The sequence below is a fragment of the Notothenia rossii genome, assembly GCF_949606895.1.
Source record: "Notothenia rossii genome assembly, chromosome: 2".
NCBI lineage: Eukaryota > Metazoa > Chordata > Actinopteri > Perciformes > Nototheniidae > Notothenia > Notothenia rossii.
In genome coordinates this window covers 72,154,544-72,179,562 of record NC_136904.1, presented here as the reverse complement: position 1 = coordinate 72,179,562, position 25,019 = coordinate 72,154,544, and the positions used below count along the sequence as shown (strand labels likewise).

Here is a 25,019-nt window from a genome sequence, read left to right as displayed (position 1 = left end):
ACCAGCTGTGATAGACACATCAATAATCACAATCCCGTAAACCATCATCCTTTACGAGTACTTTTGTACTTTTTCGAAGGTCAGATTTGTAATTCATGACTGCTATTTATAAGAGATAATGTTTCCAATTAATTACTGCTACTTTTACTCACAGTAATTCGTTTACTTCTTCCACTGAAGATAAATTGTGGAAAAAAATAAAAAATAAAATAAACACCAATATTTCCGACAGTATGTGAACGCGTCACCATCCCACCTCCCCCTGCGCTGGAGGTGATTAGGGACGCTGGACTAGCCCAGAGACGCCGCTTCAGCCACTCCCTACGCCAGGCAGACTGCACGCTCAAGCCCATCCAGAGCTTCATTCATAGTGCTGAGATCCGGATGAGAGCCACGTTCAGCCTCATCCACCACAGCGGACCCGAGTTCCACTAAAGGCACGCCGGGAAGGGTTTCAGGAGCCACTCCACACTGGGCGAATCACTTCTGGGATCCTACTTTTGCCCGCCGAGTGGATTTAGCACGAGAGGGAGCAACTCTTGCAGAGATAAAGAGGCAAGTTTGACATCTTCTCTTACTTATCGTTTAAGTGTTGTAAAATGTAACACTACTTACTTATCGTTTGGGTCATATTCTTGACATTGTTCAAACTTTGTATTCTCCAAAGTTAACTTTGCATTGTCTTCAGACCGTATGCTCCCCAAGACCCCAACTCATTCATTCCTCCTCACTTCGTGCAGGAGGGGGTTGGGATTTTTTGTTTAAATTTATTTTTGTTTGTGAACGGTTTGTAATAGTTGGAGGATAATCCTAGTAAGATAAAGTGTGTCAGAGTTTAGTTTCGCAGTTTAAAAAAAATATTTTGATCCAAACCAAGGCTCATTTAAGCAATGCAAATGTAAAGTGCGGTCGCTAATTGCATACATCTGCGGGTTTAAGCACCATTTTTGTCACTCAAGAGTCAAACCCGTGCAGACCCCTGACACAAGGACAGTAGCAGACACACGCAAGTTTAGTCTTATCCAGTCTTATCAAATGGCAATATGATAAAGTAAGGCTGCATAACTGGAAATAATCTTATCATCACAAAAGTGAACAGAAAGCACTTTTCTAATTTTAAAGACATGCACCAACAGTAAACTTAGACACCCATGTTGGGATCTTTACAAGTAAAACCATGTAGACCTACCCTATATGATCTGTGGATACACTTGCAGGATAAAAAAAGGTATTTAAACTGACTGAAGGTGGTTTCAAAATCTTCTTAATAGTTTTCAGAAATGTTAATGCAGCTGAATGGAATAAATTACTGCTCAGCATGAATACAGCTATTCACCTCTGAGAAATATCCCAAAAGTTCCTTCTTGTAGGAGTCGTCCTGCATGCTTTCTTTCTTTCTGCCGGGATCCCCTGTGGGAACTTGTAAAATCAAAGGAGGAGAGGAATGCCTTGATGGGAAGAGAGACGGTTCTAGATGTAGGAAAAAGCTACATCGCACTACATTATTAAACTCTGGTATTGGATGAGAATAGATGGTTATACCAAAGGAGAAATGCTGCTGTAAAATCCCAATGGAAGGGTTTTGAATGTGTCTGCATTTTGTAATTGGAAACAGCAACTGTGTTCACATGTGACTCAAGGTCTTCAGAAACTGCTGATTGTACTCAGACTAAACACAAGTTTACTTTGACTTTAGACTGAAACAGTGTAGTCCAAACTTTTCCATAATTTCCACTCTAAAAATAGCAGTTAAGTATTGAGCCATAACCGATTTGAAAACATGGATTCAGTGGAAAATGTTCAAGCTTTTCATTTGATGGAAGATTACTTCCATGCTTGGCACTTTTGTTTTTCAACTCCTAATTCCAATCGTGAACTTCAAATCCCAAGAGAGGATCAGACCGCCTTTTTTCTTTTTTTTTAAAGCACTCATTCGTGTTCTTCAAACATGTCCCGCCTCTGTTGGCCACAGAGTCTCAGTTGGGAAGCCAGATGGGAACTTTATTGCCCGGCCGCGCTGATCAAACAAACAGTGATGTAAGAGGACTATGAAAGGTACAGCGCTGTGGTAAGCCTTCTGAATTGCACAGAATCTCCTGGAAAAAAGTAACAACCGTTTAGCTCAGACTTGGAAGACGTCAGAGCTTCTACAGTAGCTCTCCTCAGGGTGAGCTTGTTGGCTGGTGTTCTTTAAAAAGTTACACCAAGTTCCTTGAATGTGCCAAATGCCTATTTTTGTTGGATGCAGAGGTATAATGTGGTGTTTGTACAAGACCAAAGTCCCTCTGCCAGTGCCATGGTGATGAATAGTGTTTGCACTTGTCTGCCCGTGCAGCTTAGCGTATGAGGCGTGCATCTTGTGTTGGCCCTGCATCAACAGAGGTGCCTCCCCCCCCATTTTCTGGACCATGAAAAGCCTTCAGCAGCCTCTGTTAACGCAGGAAGCATCCATAGTCCTGTGAATGATTAGTAGTTTGTAGTTGCATCTCCAATTTAGTACCTTATCACTAGGGCTGCACACATAATCAAAATGTTGTCGAAATCACAATATGGACAAGTGCAGTATCCAAATATGTACATTACAAATATTGCATGTGTGTTAATGGAGTATTGTGATGCTGCAGAGAATTTCCTGCCTACAGATGGTATTCTACAGTCTTAATGAAAAGGTTTTTTTGTGGTACAGATCATCTTAAAAAATATGATAATTTAAAGGTTTTTTCAATGGAAATGTAATACAAAAGATAATTCCTCCATCGCAAGTAATATTGCAATTGCAATATCGGTCAAAATAATGTATTGTTGTCCCGATCGTCCAGCCCCTACTCATCACCTTAGCTTTTTTCTTCTAGTAAATGCTACTTTTGGAGTTCAAAGGGTTCTAACTTGCATATTGTCGTTAATGTCTTCCCCATTAAACTTCCCCCTGTGCTGTATGACTCCACATTTTCCACACATTAAACTCTACGTCTTTATTCTCCCAGTGCAGCTAGAGTAATAACCCTTTACATTATAATTCAGCTCACTGTTGCTATGTTAAGTCCACTACAGCTGGTTTCTCCATTCATAAACCGAGCCAGACCAAGCGTTGCCTGTTGTGCCGGAGTCGCCAAAGCTGCTAATGCACAGCAGTCTGGGGAACGTTTCAGTGTAGTCATGTACTGTAATGGAGTGAACATTTTTAATCTTGCAGGGTTCTCCTGTGTGTGTTTATTTGATAGCTGATAGGCCACTTCAGAGCTATTGTTACTCCAACGCTTGCACCTTGAGGATCTGAGGACTGTGCACCATACTATTGTTTTTAGATAAAACACCACCATATCTCTCTTTTTAGAGCCTTACGAGTGGACTGTGTGCATAGATAATAGCATCATGGCATTTCACAAGATATGGTCGAACGAAATTGCCATCTGCAAGTGTGAAAAAGTACGAAGGTAACTCCAGTGCATGACATTAAGGATGTTGGGAGATGGCCCTGTGGGCCATCTAAGCTAATTTACAGATGGCCCTGAGCCCAATAGAGATTAGTGATGTGTCGGTCGCGAACGAGCCGATTCTTTTGAACGGCTCTTTGGTATGAACGAGGGGAACCGAGTCGTACTTGGTGAGAGCCGTTCTTGTTATCGTTCAATTGTTAGTCCGCACTCACTGCCTGCCAAAATCCACTCGCCTGTTAAAAAGCTTGATTTTGTTCCCCAAACGTATTCTGTGAAGACCCGCCCCTACTCTGATTAGTAGGTTTCAGCAGGAGGAGTGAGATGGGGTGGGTCTTAACGGAATACGCGAGAGAGAGAAGTCATAACAAGTGGTAGGCTACAGGACAGGTAGACGACGCGTTTTTCGTTTGGAAAATGAGCCAAACGCGAAAACGCAGCAGCATTTGGATGCACTTCAACCAAAAAAGCGCACCATTTGTAAAGGCAAAATATCCTTTTAAAGCAGGGTCAACAAATGATCTCCATCGCCACTTAAAAACACAGTATCTAATATTAAGAGTTGCGTGAATTTCATTCAAGGCAAGGCAACTTTATTTACTTAACACATACGGAGGGTAAATTCAAAGTAGTACATTCACGGACATGAATGACATGGATATTATGGCGCCACCTTGTGTCGTGTTTACAAAGCAGATTATTGACATTAGGTCTGGCAATACAGTCAATCATTATCCTGGTGATTATTTCACAGACAAACCTAGTAACCCCACCAAAAAAAACGGCTCTTTTGAACGGCTCTTTGAAAGGAACGGATCCATAAGATCCGGCTCCCTTCAAAGAGCCGTAAATCCCATCACTAATAGAGATTGCCCTGAAAAATGCGCGCGGACGAAATGACGCACGAAGGGTTTGGGGGGCCTCCCCTTAGAACATTTAGATTTTTGCAGGTCTTAGATGCTGTCTGGTGCATTCTATAGACTGAATTATAAGATAAACCACTACAATATTACAATTTCAATTGTATTCTTCATTTCACTTGTTTGTGTTTGCTCGCTTGCATGCCCTGCATAGCTATAATAAATACTTAAGTTGTTGGTCAAGACACTTTCCATCTGATGAAGGCAAATGCCTTCCCAGATGTAAAAAAGTAGAAAACATTACATGCAGTTATAACTGCCAAAACAAACATTATTTACGCTATTATGGCCCCTGTTAAAAATGTTTGTAATGTGTCTACTGTAAATTGGTCGAAGGAATGCTTCCTCATCCAGAAGCTGACCGAGCAGACCCGAGCAGCCGAGTGCATCCGCGAAGCACACACAATGGCGACGTCAGAGTTCCCGTTAGCAAGCAAATCTAAATCTCTTCGGTCAAAATGTCCGGTCAAAATAATTTCCCTTTAGCGCAACACCGCTTCAGTTGCGCCACTTATGTGACAGACAAGAAGAGTATGTGACAGACAAGAGTAGTCAATTCTAATGTGTAACACTTAATGTGGAGAAAGAGATGTGCTGTATGGGTTGATTGTGCGTTGATCTGTTGCTAATGCCTCGGGGTTCCGGTGGGCATGTAAACAAATGCATAATGCTGCGCTATACTTTGTGGCCTCACCCAGTTGCATAGCGACACTTATTGTTTAGGTCACGGTGTCTTTTAATAAACAGGTAGTCATATCATTAGCTAAAACTAGCTGGATCTGATCGATATGGACATAAACGCGAGTGAAGTCTAATCTGACGGGAGAGAGAGATCAGCTGCTGCTGACGAGTCGACACGCAGCTCTGCATGATCACATGCAGCGGTGAGTGGAACAAAACACACACTTCAGGTTAGAATATCACACGTAGCTATTTTAATTACCTCTCAAACTACCTAAACTAGTTATAGATATGTTTAGTTTTACTGTCGGGTCACTCATTACTGGATCCGCGAGCTGCATGATACTGGTATAATAGATTGCCCGATCGGGCAATCAGCAGGTGAGGCTTCATGGCCCAAGCTAAATACTAGATGGCCCCGGGCCATCGGGTAGTCCTTAATGTCGAGCCCCCTGTTTCATGATGCAGTTGAAATCAGTGCTGAAGACTTATAACTTTTACCTGGTCTATGTATTATGTATAAATCACTCTTGTGTTTTGCAATGTGTTTATACAACAAAGGCTAATGCATATTATGGACAATTTAGCACACTCATGACACATTGCATATAAAGAGAAGGGGGTAAATGACAAATAATATCTGCTCCATTTGGATGAATTCAATAAATGGTGAACATTTTCCCATCAATATTTATATTTATATATTTATTTAAAATCCAAAATGGAGGAAGCTAGCTTAGTAGCTATGTTGTGCGGTCTCCAGTTTAATGTGTTTAACCTCCACTGTGGGAGTGTAAACTCCCCAAAAGAGCAATTGTTTGTAGACAGTTATAGACAGGATGTGATCAGGCCTTTTTCAAGAATATATTGAACGCCCACCTCCTTAGAGAAAAAAACAGACAATAAAAGCCATATCATGCAGCATTAGCAGTAGAAAAGAGGAGGGGGAAATTACAAATATTAAGATTAACATTCGAACTCAAGTCTTGCATCGATTTTCCACTTTGGCAAATAGAAGCCAAAGAGCTCAAAAAGGAGGAACTTTATCGTAGTTGCTGTGTTGCGCAATCTAGTATCCACGTTTATTTTTACCTTGGTTTTTGTTTACTGGAAGTTATTATTCAAAGTCCAACTGAGCCCATTATAAATCTAATAATTGAGAAGCACAGACAAAAAACCCCACATGCAGAAACCTCTAACATTACTGGAACTGTTCTGACTTACGCTCATAGAAAGAAGCTGACGGAAAATGTTCGGGGCTTGAAGGCCAACCCATCACAGAGTTGTACCTATCAGTCATTCGGTCTCTATTCAATCAAGAATTTGTTTGCTAACTGGATTAATTATGGTATGGTTGTTTGAACCCTTTGTCATTTTGTTTGCCGGCTGTAGGCTCATGTTTTGCAAATGTTCCGGCCTACCTGCTGTTTGAGCTGTATTGTAAATAAAGAGCAGTGTTTGTTTGGGCTACAGGTTTATGTTTAACCAGACTGAAAGGTGGCGTGGCATTGAAAGACCATTCGACACGCGAACTGTGTGACACAAGATAGAAATCAGCAGTCATTAAGTGCAAGTTGTAAGGGCTTTTTGGTCAGTTGAGTCTTTTAGTTGGCATGCAAGTGGAGTTGTCAGTGTGCCAGCCTTTGCTCACACCTGGAGCAGTGTAGAAACTCTAGATTCCAGGTCACTTAGTCAGGCAGCTTGCTCTCACTCTCTGCCCCTCTAAACCTCTGTCCCTGCTCTTTGGCACAGCCCCATGCCCTGCTGCTGCTCCATTATGGGGACTTTAATCTCCATCAGTGCCAGCAGCCTGTGATGTTGTGACTCCTGCCCCCATTCGACAAGGCCAAACTGGATCCGCAGGGAATTTTGCAGAGCACTCCACTGCATAATGCATTTTATTGTCATTTGTTTGCACTATATACACACTGTGTTCTCAAACAACGGCTCCCAAGGCAGAATGACGCTAATCATCATTTCGTGTAGCTCACACAATGCTCATTTGCTTTATCATGACATTTTATATAATGTAAGCTTGCTTTGTTGATGATGACAATATTGACCATTACATAATTGACTTTGAGCTGACTTCTATTGTTTACCCCTCAATACTTTTTGTATTTTACTATATATAATAGAGCATTACACATATATCACACCACACGGTTGCCTTATTAAAGTGTTTGAAAAAAAACTTTGGAAATAAAATCAAGTGGAAATGTATGTAGTATGCAGCAGAGTATACTATTTGTTAAAGATTACAAATAAAACATGTTTACCAGAAAGGTATACAAGCTTTGAAACAGAATTGTCAGTGTAATTAGTTGTGATCGGCAGTCAAATCCTAATCTTTAATAAATGAATAGATGGCCTCCATATTCTCAAATATATGCTGTCCAGCCTTTATTTTGTAGGAAATCCTCTCTTATGGAAGGCTTGATAACCTTGATGTAACCAATGTTTGGACTGTGAAGCTTTTTTGCAAACAATTCAGTACATATTTGGTCAGGATTCAAGTTGAGGTCTATAAATGTTTGCTATATACTGTATTTATTTTTTTACGGGTATAAACCCAACAGAAAAAGCTTAGGGTCCAGTAGAATCTCTTTTGAAGTAATAGCTGACTTCTTTTTAATATGCACCCTGTCAAGTACAACAGCTGGTTTATTGGCTTAATTTATTTGTATTCTCTCTACTAAATATGAGTTTAAAACGCCTGCTCGGTCGTTGACCTTTGGTTCAGTGACTTTTCCTCCTCGCTAAAGGACAGATAGATTCACGTGGGCTCAGTCGAGGGTCTGTAAATAATGTATGTACATTTAATGGTATTTTTTTCATGTTGCCCTTAGAGCTCGATCTGACTGGGAAATCTAGGTCAGTGTCAGCGGCAGGAAGCAAAGTGTGTCCCATAATATTGCATTGAAATCCAGGTCCCCATTGCATTAAATCTCTCCCTCTGGGTTTTATTTTCCCTGTTGAGCAACTTGGCTCTTCTTAATACAGCACTTTAATCTGTGGGAATTATAAATCCAACTCTAATTTCCAATCCAATTCGGTGACTTGTACTGTATGTATGTTGGATCAAAACATCAAGTCAGTAGCGTCCTTCTCTTGACATTCATGTTTTGCTTTTAGATGACGCCAGCATGCGTGACATTGAGGAGAGGGGGGTTGTTTAGTGCAAGCAGCAGATCATTTGTTGACTATATATTTTGGCGGCAGATGGTGACTAAGTTACCCAGGAAGATGTAACTAGAGTAACTATTAAGGGAATCCTAATGAAAGACGTCTAGATCCAGACATTTAGAAATATATGTTTATTTTTAAGATTCATATTGTCCGAACATCAGGTTTTGGAAAGCAGACTCAAAACAAGTGACATGCATCCAGACGATGGTATTGGACCATACGTTTTTCTACATCACTGATTAATGAGATTTTTTTATTTGAGATTAATAGCATAACTTTGTTTGCAAACGCTTTCCCTCCTAAACATGCATCACAAAGGTTTAATCAATATCTTTGATGCATAATGCACCAGAGAGATTGATAAAGCGGGACACTTCTAATCCATTTTCTGAGAGTCATTCGTCAAAGGTTCAGACCGGGGTCAAATTGATTTAGAAAATGACTATTTGGGAGAAAATAATAACTGGGAGTTATTTTTTAGCATACGTACATTGAAGCAAATCTGTTCTTTTACTGACATAGACTGGTAATATTCCTCATCTCCCAGCGGTGAGGATAATCCTCTGAGTTTAATCAAGGCTGTCAGGTTCCCCCCCCCCCCCCCCCCCTCTTTGGATCCAGTACACCAGTTAACAGCAGGCACCAACTCTTATTAATGGGATTGTGTCAGCGGCTGCCTAGAAGCCAGTTTTAAATCTGGGGTAGTGGGTTATCAGTAGAGGAGCCGAGGGCACGCAGGCCGCAGACACATGCAATATGTTTTTTGGACAGTGTGGCACAGACACTCAGAGTTCACACTGTTCTCCTCCCCCCCGGGTCATTAGAGTCTACAGCATCTGTTTTCACTGAGGAGGAGGCTTTGTCCTTTTTAACTCCTGTTTGTTCATACCAGACCTGACTCAGCATTTCCACTGTAGCATGCATGTACTTACTGTCAGGCAGTACGTTTGCTGTAGCTGGGTAGTTAACTTTGTAGTCATTGGTTTGATTATTATTGATTGTGGCGGACATTCATTATCATGCAATGGATGGCCAATACTCAATGAGGGGCATGAAACGTTTAAATGTAGTTACATTTAGTTTTAAGATTTTTTTTTTTACAGATCGGATCAATTCTATACATGTTGATCGTGGTGATTTTCCACTATCAGAATACAATAACAAAAAATAACTTCAATATACTTCAAAAGCTGTTAGAGAAGAAAACGATGGAGCCTGATTTTGAATAAAACATGGATTTCCATAAAAAAAAGTTACATACTTCACAATGTTGCCTTTTTCTAAACATATTTATTCATGCTGGGATTATGATTGATGATTGAGGGATTACGATTTAAGGAGATTTCGGATGCAAAAGAAAATATTTGCAGACGGAAGTCAGATTATGTTTTGTATTATCTTTTTGGGAAATTTTTGATGGCTATCTGAATAATATTGTTTTCTTATCGTTATTTTTGACCAGGTTAATACTGACATTTCCAAATCGTCCTAGGCCCACTCTAGTAATCTCTTGAACTAATGTAAAAACCTAGGATGCTAGAGCACTACAATGAAGTCCTATATTTAACATGATAACGGAGCATGTGATGGCTGTTTCATCCCCCCAGAGAATCTGCAACTATGTGAAAAGGAAACAAGTCGATTCTAAACTGTGCTGCAGACAACTAAAGCAGCTGGTAGACATAAGCCGTCGTGGGGAATGCTTTGGCACGACGCCATCAGACCGGCATATTGCACTAGTCGGCGGGCACTTAGTACCAGACCTCACTGAAACTGTGGGCTGACAAGTAAGCAAATATTTTCCCCCTTGCTTTGTACTTGCATCAGAGTTTTCCGTTGGAATTTCTTTATGCCGGTCAACATGTCCGTTAAAGTTGAAATCTTCCGGACAAAATTAGAAAAGTGCCGGTTAAAGGTCTTCTTTGTTATTTATTGAGCTTTAAAACAAATTGATATGATTTGATATTAAACAAAGAAATTATAGTTGATTAACTACATTATTCACCGCTGCAGGTGATCATGCAGAGCTGCGTGTTGACTCGTCAGCAGCAGCTGATCTCTCTCTCCCGTCAGATTAGACTTCACTCGTGTTTATGTCCATATCGATCAGATCTAGCAAGTTCTTCTAGCTAATGGTAGGACTAACTGCTTACCAAGACACCTAAACAATATGCGTCGCTACCGGGTGAGGCCGCAAAGTATAGCGCAGCATTATGCATTTGTTTACATGCCCACCGGAACCCGAGGCATTACCAACAGATCAACGCACAATCAACCCATACAGGACATCTCTTTCTCCACATTAAGTGTTAGACATTAGAATGGACTCTTCTTGTCGGTCACATACACTTTTTTTCTGTCACATAAGTGGCGCAACTGATACGGTATTGTGCTAAGGGGAAATTATTTTGACCGGAGAGATTTAGATGTGCTGGTCTTCAGCAAGTCCGGTAGTTTAAACGTCTTAATTGCAAAAAGGACATCAATCATTCTTCAACATTCTTCCCCCTCTGTGATGGCCCACCTTTTCAAAGATTTGTTTTCATGTGGAGTGTGAGAGTGGAACTCGAGTCTTGCCTCCCACTAAGAGCTGGGCAACTTCTTTATAGTCCAATAACATTGTGCCCTGCAGGGGAACAGAAACCGGGGGGAAGTGAAGTGGAGTGGAAGTCTGCTAAGGGAATCCTTTTTTTTTTTTTTTCTCTCCCAGGAATGTCAAGCTGCTCTGATGTTGCTGCTAAAAGTCAATTTTGACAACTGATAGAGGGCTATGTCTTGGTTAAGTAAGGGGTTTTTGCTGAAACGTTGGAGCTTCAAATCGTGTTTTGGCTGCCGGCCAATTGTTTCAGATCACATACTGTATTATCCTCTGATCCAGTTGTTTAATCCCCCAGACACAAACTTCACACGCCACATCTGTGGCTGCATTATCAGATATCGTGAGATGTCTGTGATGTAAATCTGTGCGGAATGTTTTATTTTCCCCTGCAGAGTGTCGTGTTTGGAGGTTTCTAGAAGTTCATTGCATCACTGCTTTATTTACTTTAAAGCATATCTTAAACATCATATTGCCTTTGAGACGTGTAGATTTGCCTTTATTAGATTCTGTAGCAGTCAGTGTCTGTTTCTAGGTTTGCAAATAAAAGGAATAGTTGCTTGGAGAGCAGTGAACAATAGATGGCCTCATCTATTAGCCTGTTGTGGCGACAGCAGACGTTGAGGTTTTCAGCGTGGCAAAGCCCTGTATTAAGGCCCTGAATGTATCCTAGGCCCCTCTTTTATCTCCTGCCCTATACCGTTGGGATTACTGTCCCAAAGGGAGACGGGAGGCAACGCTGGAATGAAAACTGCCATCCCCAGCAGTGTCTTTGTCACGGCGACCCCAGCCCAGATCCAGCAATATTACATTTTCGGGGTTGCAGAAAAGCAATAAAAGGATCTACTTGTTTTGGGGATCTATTTCTTTGAGTTTTTAAGAAACCCCAAAAACAGGAGCAGATTCCAGTGGAGCAGACACCATGTGGTCAAGAGCAAAGTTCTTTAGTTATGTAATAATTTATGGGACGTTCTCACATGCCACAGGGCTGAATGGCCAATCAAAAGGCCCCGATTCCTCCGCTGGAGTCAAACCACTGCTGAACAACATGTCCCCCCCGGAATTTATTTGCATTGGCTAACTTTAGGACTGTTTATTTTGTGATCAGAGAATGCCTCCTAACAGATCTTGCCAGAGAACTCAGAAATAATGGACAACAAACGTAAAGTAATGGCCCAATGGGTGTAAAGAGGTGATGCGTGTCTTGAACCAGTGCGTTAGTACCAAAACCTACTCAAGTGTGGATTTCTTTGGGGTCTGACAAATGAGTTTTATGCGATTATTCTTTAAGCTGATTTTAAAAGGATATTTGATAATTGTTACAACCATGTTTGTTTGTTGGCGGTTTTCTTCTGCACTTGCTTCTCTGGTCCATTCATGCACTTTTTAGCATGATGGTGCAAAATCTTGCCACAGAAGTGCTTGTGATGGTGCATTTGATTTATTTTTCTGTGTCATGCAAACAAATCTGGGGTCCACTCCACTCATACCAAAATTGCCCTAATGCACTACTGGTGGTAAGAAAACTAAAAATCAAAAAGTTTAATGTATCTCTTTCTTTGTGTTTCTGTGCAGGGGGCCACACCTACAGCCAAAATGGAGGTGAAGACGTCACTTCTAGACAACATGATCGGGGTTGGAGACATGGTCCTCCTAGAACCCCTGTCTGAAGACTCGTTCATCGCGAACCTGAGGAACCGCTTTGACCACAATGAGATCTACGTAAGTCTACCATCGATTTGATCCAATTTGCCTGAACTCAGTGTAACAATCTTGTGTTGTGTTAGACTCTTCTGCACTTCTCGGCTGTCATTACAAATGGCTTCCCTAAGGACTCACTCGGATACTTTTCATAACTCTATTGTGATCCATCCCCCCACTAATTGAAGTATTGGCTACAGAAGTGTTGCAGATACAAAGACTGCAGTAACCAGCCAATCAATAAATTACACCACAGAGGAATGTAGATGATTCCTTTTATTTTTATTTTATGAGGCATATAATGCAGAGGTCATGGAAAATAATCGACTGGCAGGCTATAGCTGGCTATCTCTAGAAGAATAAACGGGGTTGGTGAACCATCCTCCCTGCATCAGTTCTGGGCTTTGTTCTGTGGATTCTTTTTCTCCGCAGGTTGGCTGAGCTCTACGTCAGCCAACATGATTATAGCTCTGCTCTGGTTGCTGTTGGCTCACATGGCTCAGGGCTAAAGGGATGATGTCACCTCATACAGCGCTAATTTCCTTAGCGGCGCGCTGGGTATTTTGCCGAGATGGAGCCCACATCCTGCTGAGGAAAGGAAATAATGTTTTCACATTTCAGATGCCCTTTATTTTCTGTCAAAAAAGTTTGGAGCTTTTATTTCCTGTATGGTGCTGACTTTAACGTTGTGGAACTAGATAAATAATCATTATTTTTATTATTTAGGTAATAAAAGCTACTCCAAGAGGTGCAAAACCTTACTTCTGATTGCACCTTTTTTTGTTTAGTACTGTCTATGAAGTAAAAGTAGAAATGGCATCTTAATGGAAAGGTAAATCAAATGGTTAAAGTCTATAATGGAAGCTTTTTGGTGGCGTAAGCCGCACCTCGAAAGCGATGACCAGGAGAAGCACTCAAGCCTATACTTATCCAATAAATCTGTGGTGTAGAGCCCTCGCATGTGAATGTATTTTTCCCTCATGAGGCATCATTCCTTACGGCCCTCAACCCCCACCCCCAAAACTATCATATGACAGCTCGCAGCAGAAGAAGCATGGCTTTGTTTTCCAGCGGGACAGCACGTCATGTATCCAATAACGCTGTGGAATATCAAAGGGAATGAAACTTGCTCTGTTAACCGATGCCCCACTTCTTATGTCTGACTCTTCATCTTCTGTGAGCAAGAGGAATCAATCAGTGTTTCTTGCATGTTTTATTAAATTCCCAAAGCCCTCTATTTAATTATCTGCATTGTTGGTCGCATTGCAATAATGCCATTCCTCATTCACACCAGATATGTAGCTGTTCAGACCCAATCTTTATCCGACTAATGTTTTACTTCAGAACCTGCTATTTGTGAAGTAACAGAAGCCATTTATATGCTGCCTTGTGCACTGTTTCCTCCACTGTCATGCTTTAGTGATGGATTTGAAATGTTGCGATTAAAAAAAAAACCCGGAGTGATAAAGAAATACAAATATGTATTTATCAAGCTGTTTGGCAAGTAATATATCATCCAAGCAGCTTTAATGTTAGTGTCTGGAAAGATGGCAAGCAGAACAGCAGGTGTAGAAATGCAAAATAAAGAAAAGACAGAGGAACAGTTTTCAACTACCATGGTTAAAGCGGAAAGCACCTGCATATATGAACGATCTCTGCTGATAGACACAGTACCATTTATTAAAAACCCTATCAGAAGTTTGACGAAACACCTTTTCTTTTTCGTTATCTTTTTAATAAACCCTCTTTCTATAGTGATTTCCTGATTTAAATAATGACTTCTGATGAAAATGTTCCATAGTCCCTAATGATCTGCATAAATAAAAAATATATTCTTTGTGGTTTTGGTCAAGAGACCACATATTAATACATGATACTTTGTTTACACTGCAGATTCCTCCCCTTTACACCCATCCCCTGCCCCTCATTTTGCCTCTGGTGGGCTATTGAACGAGAGGCTGTGGGAGGTTGCGTGGTTGCCACGGGGAAGGCCATGCTCTACTCTTGTCAGAGTGGGTTATGCAACAGCCATTACCATGGAAAGCACAGAAAATGTTTCAGGTTGATGTTTTGAAAGTGCTCTGTTTTGTGCGTAGGAAGACAATGAACAATAATGGCTGGTTACCTTTGCTTGACAAGTGTTATGTGTCGAAAAGGACCTGTGCGAATGTTACATAAAGGATTTTATTTGTGAAACAGAGAAACGAAACTAGAAAAACAAGCGCTTTTTATGTTTGCCAATGTTTGATTAAAAACCCACTGTTGACATGTTAGGTATCTTGCATTTCACTGAATATGTATTAAGATATAAGTGAGTTGTATAGATTTCCTTGATATGTTATGTATTTGGCAATTTTGCCTAGGCATGTCAGGCATTAGTTTTGTACCATTAATACCTGCACACATACACTCACTAAATCCCCCCCACAGCACCTTGACCTCTTTGCATTCCGTGTTTACTTCCCAGCCCACAGATTCCATAAACTTTTCCATGTTTTTATGTCTTCGGTTTCACTTCAGGCATTGCATGCCTCGACACTGCATTTATAATACCCAGCTGTGAAAATCTGAAAGAGGCAGAATTCCTCCCACCTCAACTTAAGAATGAACAACCCAAATGGACGTAGGGGAGGACAGGTGGTTAGGACAAGTCTGTAAAACACAGAAAATGTGGATTAACACCGACTGCTTCATTTGTTTCATCTTTCTCCAGACATACATTGGCAGTGTGGTGATCTCCATGAACCCCTACAGGTCCCTGCCCATCTTCACACCAGAAAAAGTGGAGGAGTATCGCAACAGGAACTTCTACGAACTCAGTCCACACATGTGAGTCATCCAACCCCTATTATCTATGTAATTAAAACTGCTTAAGGCTCAAGCACTTAGTTTGACAGCAAGGTTTTCAATTAAGTTTCCTTCATGGGACATTTATTGTGTTGGTGCAACGAAGAACTGGTGAGGATGGCACTTTACAAGAGCTTTTTCAAGGCTTTGTTAGTGTGAAGGTTTTTTTTTAGGAACTGGCATCTGGATGTTTAAAGGTCACCAAAATCCAGTTTTTCATGTCTTTTATACATAAACATGTGTCCCCTATTTTCACTCTCTTTTTGTCCTGATCCATATATATAAAACCTGTCTCAAAATGAGCTGATTAGATTTTGTCCACGATTTTTTGGCTTGTTTAACCATTAGCCAATCACCAACCAAGGTAACCCCCCCCCCCACCTTATCACCTGAATCTCCTCCTAGAGCACCATTGTGTTTATTTTAACCGAACATCTCTCAGAGGGGCATGGGGAGTGGCTCACTCCCCATGCATATTTGCATAACGTATTCAAGTGTTACCATTTAGTGCAATAGTAGCTACAGAACATGTGCTGTGTAAACTGTACTATATCACATAGCGTTTCAGACACACAAACTTTTCAACTTTCAAACTCCCAGCGCACGTACCGGCAGTGATCTACAGCAGTGGTTTTCAACCAGTGGTACGGGGACAAACTGTCTCGCTCTCGTAATGTCTGTCTGTCTTGCTCTCGTTCTGTCTCTCGTACCACTCTCGGTTCCACTTTTACTTTTGCGCGCAACCTGTCTCACTCTTTTCCGGCCTCCAGCTTTTCCTGCTGGAGCCCGCCGCTTAAAGGTGGGGGGCGCGGACCGGCCATAGAGCCCATAGAGTTAAAGGTGGTGGACTGTAACCTGTAAAATCCATAGATTTAGGAGGTCCCCTAGTGGCCGTTAGCTGTAAAAATCCATAGATTAGCCGCACCGTTATATAAGCCGCAGCGTCGAAAAATTGGGAAAAAGGCGCGGCTTATAGTCCGAAAATTACGGTAAATATATCATCCACCACCCCGTTAGCAGGTGCCACTTGATTGACGTATATTTGAGACACCTCAATAATATAATACATTAACCATGCTTTATGTGAACCTCATCATGACACAAGAGAGGACGGCAGGACTGCAATTTCCGGTGTTCAGTGAATGCAACAGAGGCAAGTCACCAGACCAATCAGAGAGTTGCATGGAAATACACACACGCGCGTGTGCGTGCGTGCGTGGGGGAGAGAGGGGCCGGTGCTAGCGGGGACCGTGATGTTAGCATCTGGTTAGCTAGCTGCACTAACGGACATAAGGAGCTGTTTCCACAACAAGCTGGAGGAGAGTCTTCCCCTGTCAGACTGAGGGGCTCAGGTGAGCTAAAGGACTCTTGAGGGTTTAGATTAGAACGGTTTTGTCACAAATTATTAAAAAGATTATTTCCGCGGTACACCTTCATATGATCATTATAGTTATACAAACAATAAGAGAATAAATGAAAAACAGGTATGAAATACTATATGGCAGTAAAACAAGAATACAGTTTAAAAGGAGAGTGATTTGTAAAATATCCATAAAGAAAAAGAAAATCTGTTTACAGTTCTGTTTCATATGGGTGCTGAGAGATGAATCCATAGATCTCTTCATGTTGCTCTCAAAGTGCACCAGATTGATGCTTTCATCTTCAATTAAAAAAAAAAAAAAATCTTCCCGGACCCCCCTAGAGGAGGTGAGGACCCCCCTAGAGGAGGTGAGGTCCGCCCCCCACTCACACATAGCAGTTTACCCCTGCCTATATGCTGTGAGTTGATTATGGAGCCTTCATTTTAACAGTAATTCAGATGCAATTAGCCTATATGAAAGGCCTCAAATTGGAAGCACTGTCTGGGCCGTTTTTTTCACTCAATTCTGCAATAGGTAGATCTCGCCTTTCACCTAGGCTGAGGTCGGTGATCTTGGGCTTAAAAAGGTTGGTGAACACTGATCTAAAGTAACAGATAGAGAATCAGCACTTTTGAAACAGGGCTGAAACAGAGAGGTTTATGTTTTGCTACAATGCATGATCTGTTTGATATTTCGAGCCAAACACTTATAATATATTGATGAAAAACAATATAATAGGGGACCTTTCTAAGTGTATGGCCAACCTCTGTAAGGATTATCAATGTTGGATCCAGAGGGGCATGGAGGGGGTGTTGACATCAGAAGGGGACTCTAGCTCTTGCATGGAGAATCAGTCTGAAACTCTTGCCGGCCATTCAGCTCCATGGCATGCCATCTGTGCATTGGCAACATTAAATTGGCATTGCTGCAAGGCTGCCAAGATAAAACAAAGCCCGACACTCGTCAATTAGCCTGCTGTGTCTCTAGGCTGCAGCAAAACCCCTCAGAGACAAAGACTGAAACTGTGAGAGTGCCCTTGTCCCTGAACAGGCATACTCCCTGCACACAAAAGCAAGATGCTTGGCTCAACTTTACAGCCAACTATACACAACTGACACGACACAGTTTCAGGCTGTTTTATCCTCCTTTTCTACCCTGCTTTAGGGTTACAGTGCCTGGCTTTCCCCCATTGCCTTTGTGTTATGGTAGCAATTGCTGTTGTGTTCAAGATTTGCTTATAGTCAGCTACTTGGTGCAGGGTTTTAAAGAAACGCATCAGGTTTTTTTCGAGGATGGCCTGATTTACCTTACGAGAAATTCAAATTTGAAAAACAGTTTGCTTTGTGCTTTTGTTGACTAAATCTAAGATGTGCTAGCTTTGATCTGGTGGAGACAGCTCACCGGACTGACCAGCTTGCTTATAAATACCGTAAACAGTGATTTTGCTGTAAATGCCATAATCGCTCATATATTCCCAACCGTATACTCACTTCAGTGAACTTTGACTATAGCCAAACATGTACGTTGCTAGAAGGATAAGCCACGGAATGTTAATGTCGAGCATTAAAACAACTACAGCAAGCATGCTAAAAAAAAAATCATCTCTTCCCATAACTGCAATACCACAAGATAATTAGTTACAGAAGGCTAAATGGCCAACAATTTGTCAAAGTATTTGCAAGATCATTTTCATAACATACTGAAATGAAAGCAGTGGCTGGCTTAGAAAGGCTGGGATGAAGGATTTGTTAGAGTTTAACATGCAAAAACACTAGTATGATTGTTAAAGCTGCTAACTTAAAGCTCTTGGCTAAGAAATGGCAGATGTTATGCTTGTTGTCTGTTTCATGAGATGTTTTTTTTGTTAGATGCGTGAGACTCAATCCCTTCTCTGGTGTCTGTCTGAGATGTTTCAACTAATCTGGCTCAAACTTTAACAACCACGACTACTTTTTAGCCATCTTATCCACAGAACCAGTTTTATGAAGTCATGCTAACCCAGAGTGGCTAAGATTTAATTAACTGTGTCCCCATCCATTGCAGCTAAAAAAGCCCAAACTAGAAGCTTTCTCAAAAAGAAAGAAGCCTGCAATGTGCCCCTTCTGTTCTTAAGCTCTGTATCATGGATGAGTTAGTTACAGTTGCAAGAAAAAGTATGTGAACCCTTTGGAATTACCTGGATTTCTGCATAAGTTGGTCATAAAATGGAGGAAGCCACTGCTGTCCAGAAAAAACATTGCTGCACGTTTGAAGTTTGCAAAAGAGCACCTGGATGTTCCACAGCACTACTGGCAAAATATTCTGTGGACAGATGAAACCAAAGTTGAGTTGTTTGGAAGGAACACACAACGCTATGTGTGGAGAAAAAAAGGCACAGCACACCAACATCAAAACCTCATCCCAACTGTGAAGTATGGTGGAGGGAGCATCATGGTTTGGGGCTGCTTTGCTGCCTCAGGGCCTGGACAGATTGCCATCATCGACGGAAAAATGATTTCTCAAGTTTCTCAAGACATTTTGCTGGAGAACTTAAGGCCATCTGTCCACCAATTGAAGCTCAACAGAAGATGGGTGATGCAACAGGACAACGACCCAAAGCACAGAAGTAAATCAACAACAGAATGGCTTCAACAGAAGAAAATACGCCTTCTGGAGTGGCCCAGTCAGAGTCCTGACCTCAACCCAATTGAGATGCTGTGTCATGACCTCAAGAGAGCGATTCACACCAGCCATCCCAAGAATATTGCTGAACTGAAACAGTTGTGTAAAGAGGAATGGTCCAAAATTCCTCCTGACGATTGTGCAGGTCTGATATGCAACTATAGGAAACGTTTGGTTGAGGTTATTGCTGCCAAAGGAGGGTCAACCAGTTATTAAATCCAAGGGTTCACATACTTTTTCCACCCTGCACTGTGAATGTTTACATGGTGTGTTCAATAAAAACATAAAAACATATTGTTTGTGTGGTTTTAGCTTAAGCAGACTGTGTTTGTCTATTGTTGTGACTTAGATGAAAATCAGAACACATTTTATGACCAATTTATGCAGAAATCCAGGTAGTTCCAAAGGGTTCACATACTTTTTCTTGCAACTGTATATTTGCTCCAATAAATTCTTTCCATTGACTGAAATGGACATCCTCTGAACATGCTGAAAAGCATCTTACCATTAGTCTGTAAGTAAAGAAGATTAGGCCCCGTTTAATAGGACAGGCTCTTGTCAAAGGCAGACTGTTTCAACATGCTTCATAAATTGATCTTAATCCTCAGGAAAGGCCATCTGGTCCAAGCTTTGTGGCTTTGCATTGATCGTCCTCAAGTAATGTTAAACCCCTCATTCCTGTCAAAAATATATGAGCACAGTTTTCCCTAACTCCATGTTATTTTTAGCATAGAAAATGGATCCACTGTTACATGCAACCTCTCCTGTGTCACTAAAGGTACGGACACACCAACCCGATTATCGGCGTTGGTGGGCGTCAGGCCGACGATGAACGTCGACACGCCCTACTCGGATTGGTGTGTCCCGCCGCACCGTCGGGTCTTTTCAGCCGACCCGACACCTTTTCGGACGAAAACAATCGGCCGAATAAATCACTCTGATTGGCTGTTCAGCTAGCGAATCAGTGCATGAGAAGCGAAACGGAAGTGAGAGACCCAAACAAACTATTAAGAAGGCAAATTTGAGATTTAATTTAACTCCAGCTCTCGACACAGGTTTCAGGAAAGCCCCATGAGCTTCTCATTGTAGAGGGAAAATGGAACGCACACGCTATTTGTTGTTTGTTTATATCACGCAGTCTGTTCTTCTTCTCTCGGTTATCACACAGTCTGTCTTCCGGTTATTGCCTCTTTTGAATGACGAATTGGCAATGTGTCGCCGATTGATAAAATTTTTGAAATATGCCTTTTCTTTAATACATTCATATATCAAATCCTGGAGTCAGCTGGGTAGTTGTGGTTTTGAAACACATATGGGTGTTGTACTTTGAATACATTTGACTTGACTTGTATTCAAAGCAGAGCAGCAAGTAAGCATCACTACTGGTGATTTAAATGCATTTTTTGACAACTTCAACACTAGGCAAATATATTATTTTATTTTTTGCCTATCAGAGTATGCACTTGACTTCACATCAATTGTGTTAAGTTATTCAAGGATGGAGAAAATGCCAAGGTCGAGCAATAATTATACTTTGACACGATAAATTAAATCAGATCTAGAAAATAGCTAAACAAAAAAAATAAAACTTGTCTACAGTGCCTGTTTTAAATGTATTATTTGTAACCTGATTTGATTTGAGCTAAATATTTAGTTGGAGAAGAAGAGCATCATTTATGCTTGAAAACACGGAGAGATCTACTGTTATTCATGATTTTGATTTATAAAAAATGACTTCCAATATCTGGTGAAAACGGAAAAAGTTATTTTTTTTCATGGCCTTGTTCAACTGGCTGAAGGGCATTATATCTGCAGTGACTTAAGGGGATCAGTGTTGGGCTTTAATTAAGGTAACAACGGGAGGTCCTGGGAATCTTCCTCTTCCTGTCTTTGATCCTCATCAGACACATAACTCGGAACAGGTTGCATCAGTCAAGACTAAAGTAGTTCACTGGGGTGTCTGAATTTGCTTTGTTAGGCCAAAAAAAAGATGCCGCACTGACTATAGAGTGGTGGGAAAGTCAAGCTCACAATATTTGAGTGAAGGTTTCCCCCAGAAGTTCTCTCCGCTGTATGGCTAAGCAATAGGTCTAAAAATCAACATCATGATAACTTCATATTTTTTACAAATCAATACATTATAAAGATGACCATATTCTAACTTAACATGCCTTATTGGACTGTATACCATTATCAGTCAACTTTTATGACTAACATAATCAGTTTTTAAAAAGTGATTTGTAGAGAGGAAAATCTCCTATGCCTATAAAAACGTTGGGCCATTATATTACTTCGCATATTTCCGAGAATCTTTTTTTTTACTGTAATTACTTATGTCAGTTCTGGTACATTTTTGCCCTTTTTATAGCATGGAACTACCGGCTTCATTAATTTTCTCCCCTTATTGTCATTGCAGAGATATTTTACAGAATAACAAAAAACTGCTAACTGCTCAAGCATTAACTCCTTCCCCAGAACCAACACACATACATACAATGTAAATAACACGTCAATGTTAGTCAGCACCACCCAAAGTCTAAGGTTTAAGGGTTTTTATAAATGCATGTCAGAATAATATGTTCTTTGACTTGAACAAAGTACAGTCAGCTGATATGTCAAACACTTACTGTCCCTCAAACAATCACTGGTCCTTTCTGTCCTCACTACACATGGCACACTATGTTTCAAGGATTAGTCATTGTCCAAATTGTTGTTGTGGGAATCGTTACTTAACATTATTGATTAAAGCCAGGAGAAGGATTAGTGTTGTCAAACGTGTTGCTCTTAATTAATGCTGTTGCATCATCATTGGCTCATTCTGTGTATATGTCTCTGCATCTCCAAGGATGTGCAAAATACCTTGTGTGAATTGGATTGTTTTTGTGGCTTGCAAGGAATGGTGAGTGTGTGCAGGTGCTTGTTTCTGTTTCACACCTGCTCGCTTAATCCCCAGACAAATAGAGGTATGTCTTCATGTGTACTCATCAGCTGGAAGGAGAACTGCAGCTGGTGTTCCATCTCTAAAGTTGTTAGTAGACTAATTGCCTATTAAGTTCCAGCTTAATTAGATTTTGTGCAGATAAACATTTGCTCTTGTCAAGGCCAGAGACCACACTACATATTGATAAATTAAAAAAGACAAATATGTTGAAATGCAGGTGTCTAACGAAGTTTAAAAGACTGTCACAATATGCAGATTGTGATTTAGGTACATTTTATTCTGAATTGAAGCAAATTAGTTGTCTTAAAAGGGCGGGAAACAACAAAGACTCCCATCAATGAGAATGCAAATACAATCAGTCTGTTATAAATGTAAGCATAATGTTATTTTGGAAACCTGACAAATGTTCTTTTCACTCAAAAGCAGAATCCATACATGTATAGTCTCGGTCAGCTAGCTGTACCACTCAATCCAATATTTCTTTAATATTGAAAACGTATAAGAAATGTGAATGGTTTCCGTTTGAAATCTCATTTCGATAATCATCGAAACGAAGCCTAAAAGAAAGAAAAGAAAATCCATGTGGCTGCTCATGGATGTGTAAATGACCTCTACAGCTGGCTTTATCGAGGACCACCATGTGTCCATCATTTCCTCCGCCGGCCAATTTAGCAAAAAAAGCCCTCTGCCCAGATGAGGCATCCCATAATTAACTGGCAGGTGTTTCATCCCCTCTACACAAAGTCGACGCATTAGCAATGAACTAATCTGTGGCCTTTCTCCATGCACAGCAGCATTACAGATGGCCTGGAGTCATCTTTTGTACGTCCCCTGCTGCCCAAGCCAGGCACAGATTCAGAGGCGTGTGTGTGTGTGGCCAGCCCCACGTCTCTAGGGTAGGATCGTATTTCCCCAATGCTTAATGAGCTATTGAGACCCCCGATGCTCTCTGCGCTCAATACCTAGTGCCACTAGAGCATTGGCTACAGGGGGCATCACTGCTAATGGAGCAAAGAGGCCCCGTGCAAGGCGAAAGTCAGGGTTTTCAGCTGTTATGCACATGCTTATGACTGTAAAATCTGATTTGTGGTAGAGGTTTGACATTTAGGAATATTTTCTCCCTAAGAGTAATAAAGTAGACATATTGTAACTGTTGGTCTGTCCTTGCAATGCATCATTGCCTTTGGTCAAGTGGGATGGTAGCAGTAAGTCTTTTATGCAGTTTTATAATTTTTGCTGTTGACCATCTACAATATTTCTACACAGCAAATAAGTCATATCAATATAAAGAGTCTGACTATAAAATCCTTGATTGTCTAAACAGTAATACAACCCAAAATGAAGAAACCGTAATGTACAAGCATCCATTGCTAAGAACACGAAGCACTGATTCAGTCAATACATTGAGTTGTTCACTGTAACTGCACTTTCCAGTGAAAGGCCTGTGTCCATGTCAAATGTACTGAAGAACACGTAAGCTACTTGTACTTGAGTGCCTGCCTGACCAGAAAAAAAACTATACACTCCCTCCATGCAATCAACTCCTACGTAATGTGTATGTTCATAACGACCGACGCGCTTCTTATCAGATTTTTCTCGACCCTTTGCATAGAACTGTGCACATGGCTTTTAAAGGAGTCCTAAATTGAACTACATTTGATCCATTATCGGTGTGAATCCCCTGGCATCAGTACAGGCTTCTTTCTATTGAACCACTGCCGATGTTGTAAAAGCAAACTGAAGATGTTGTTATTGTTTAAAACAAAATTACCAGCTACCCATTTGTTTGCTGGCAGGATTAGGGTTAGGGTTAGAAAAAACACCTGGCCAATTTGTATGAAACTTGATACTGTAGAAAGGTGCAGCACATGCCAATGAAGAACACATTATATTTTAGAGCAGTTCCAAATTACAGAGCCATGTATCACGCATTATTTTCAATCATTGAAATAGCCTTAGCGAAGGTCAGCGCTCTACGAGTGCCCTTCAAGTTTAGAATGTGATCAGTAGGCATACGACTGGGTATTATGATAAAGACCCATGGAAACTTCCATTCCATCTGTTGGTAGAATGGACTTTGGAGCCGTTTACTGCGTCATGGCATCATACCCGTGTTTACCTTTCCAATGCTGTCGGTAATCAAAAGGCAATAAGTGAGCCTTGAAAATGTCCAATATAATACACAACAGACAACATGTTTGCTTTTAGCTAACCTAATAACTTTTTAGCTTACATTGTGTTAGTATTTCCTCCATAATTCTTCATTAAAATTCAGTGAATACACTACTAGAATTGATTTTGATAAATACGTTTCCTAAGTTGAAAGATGATAGGAAAATTGACTGCAAAGGAACTGTGGAAGCTCTCATTTATGACAAATATTACATGTAATTTTGTTTTTGCTTTCTTCCTATTATTGTAGTCATTATAGCTGCAGTTATTCGGTAACACACTCATGCCATGTGTTCACGGTTTTGGTATTATATAAGAGAAACTGTTGTTCAAGGAGGCCCTGAATAATTTGCAGCCCAGAACCTGTACGTAGGTAGATTTAAGTGGGCACTCGTTGAAGTGGCATTTTGACTCATGTGGGCAGAGTGAGTCCTCTCCAGGATGTGTGTTGGCGTAACGGTGAGCTCGGTGAACACAGAGACACATGACTGGGATAATGTGTGCGTGTTCACTTTT

General features: G+C 40.9%; 1 protein-coding gene across 6 annotated transcripts in view; it reads left to right on the top strand.

The window, feature by feature from the left end:
* The first annotated feature begins 232 nt into the window (after positions 1-232).
* myo1b (myosin IB) overlaps positions 233-25,019 on the top strand; it is a 75,206-nt gene continuing 50,419 nt past the window's right edge. For 2 of the 6 annotated variants that reach the window (XM_079663943.1, XM_079663941.1), the window contains exons 1-3: positions 237-555; positions 12,396-12,542; positions 15,235-15,350. In XM_079663943.1, coding sequence (XP_079520069.1) covers positions 12,417-12,542; positions 15,235-15,350 — 242 coding nt within the window. In that variant the 5' untranslated portion in view covers positions 237-555; positions 12,396-12,416. Of the gene's footprint in view, positions 556-5,094; positions 5,239-12,395; positions 12,543-15,234; positions 15,351-25,019 lie in introns of those variants that run through there. The other 4 variants (XM_079663944.1, XM_079663942.1, XM_079663939.1 and 1 more) reach the window with 3 other exon arrangements.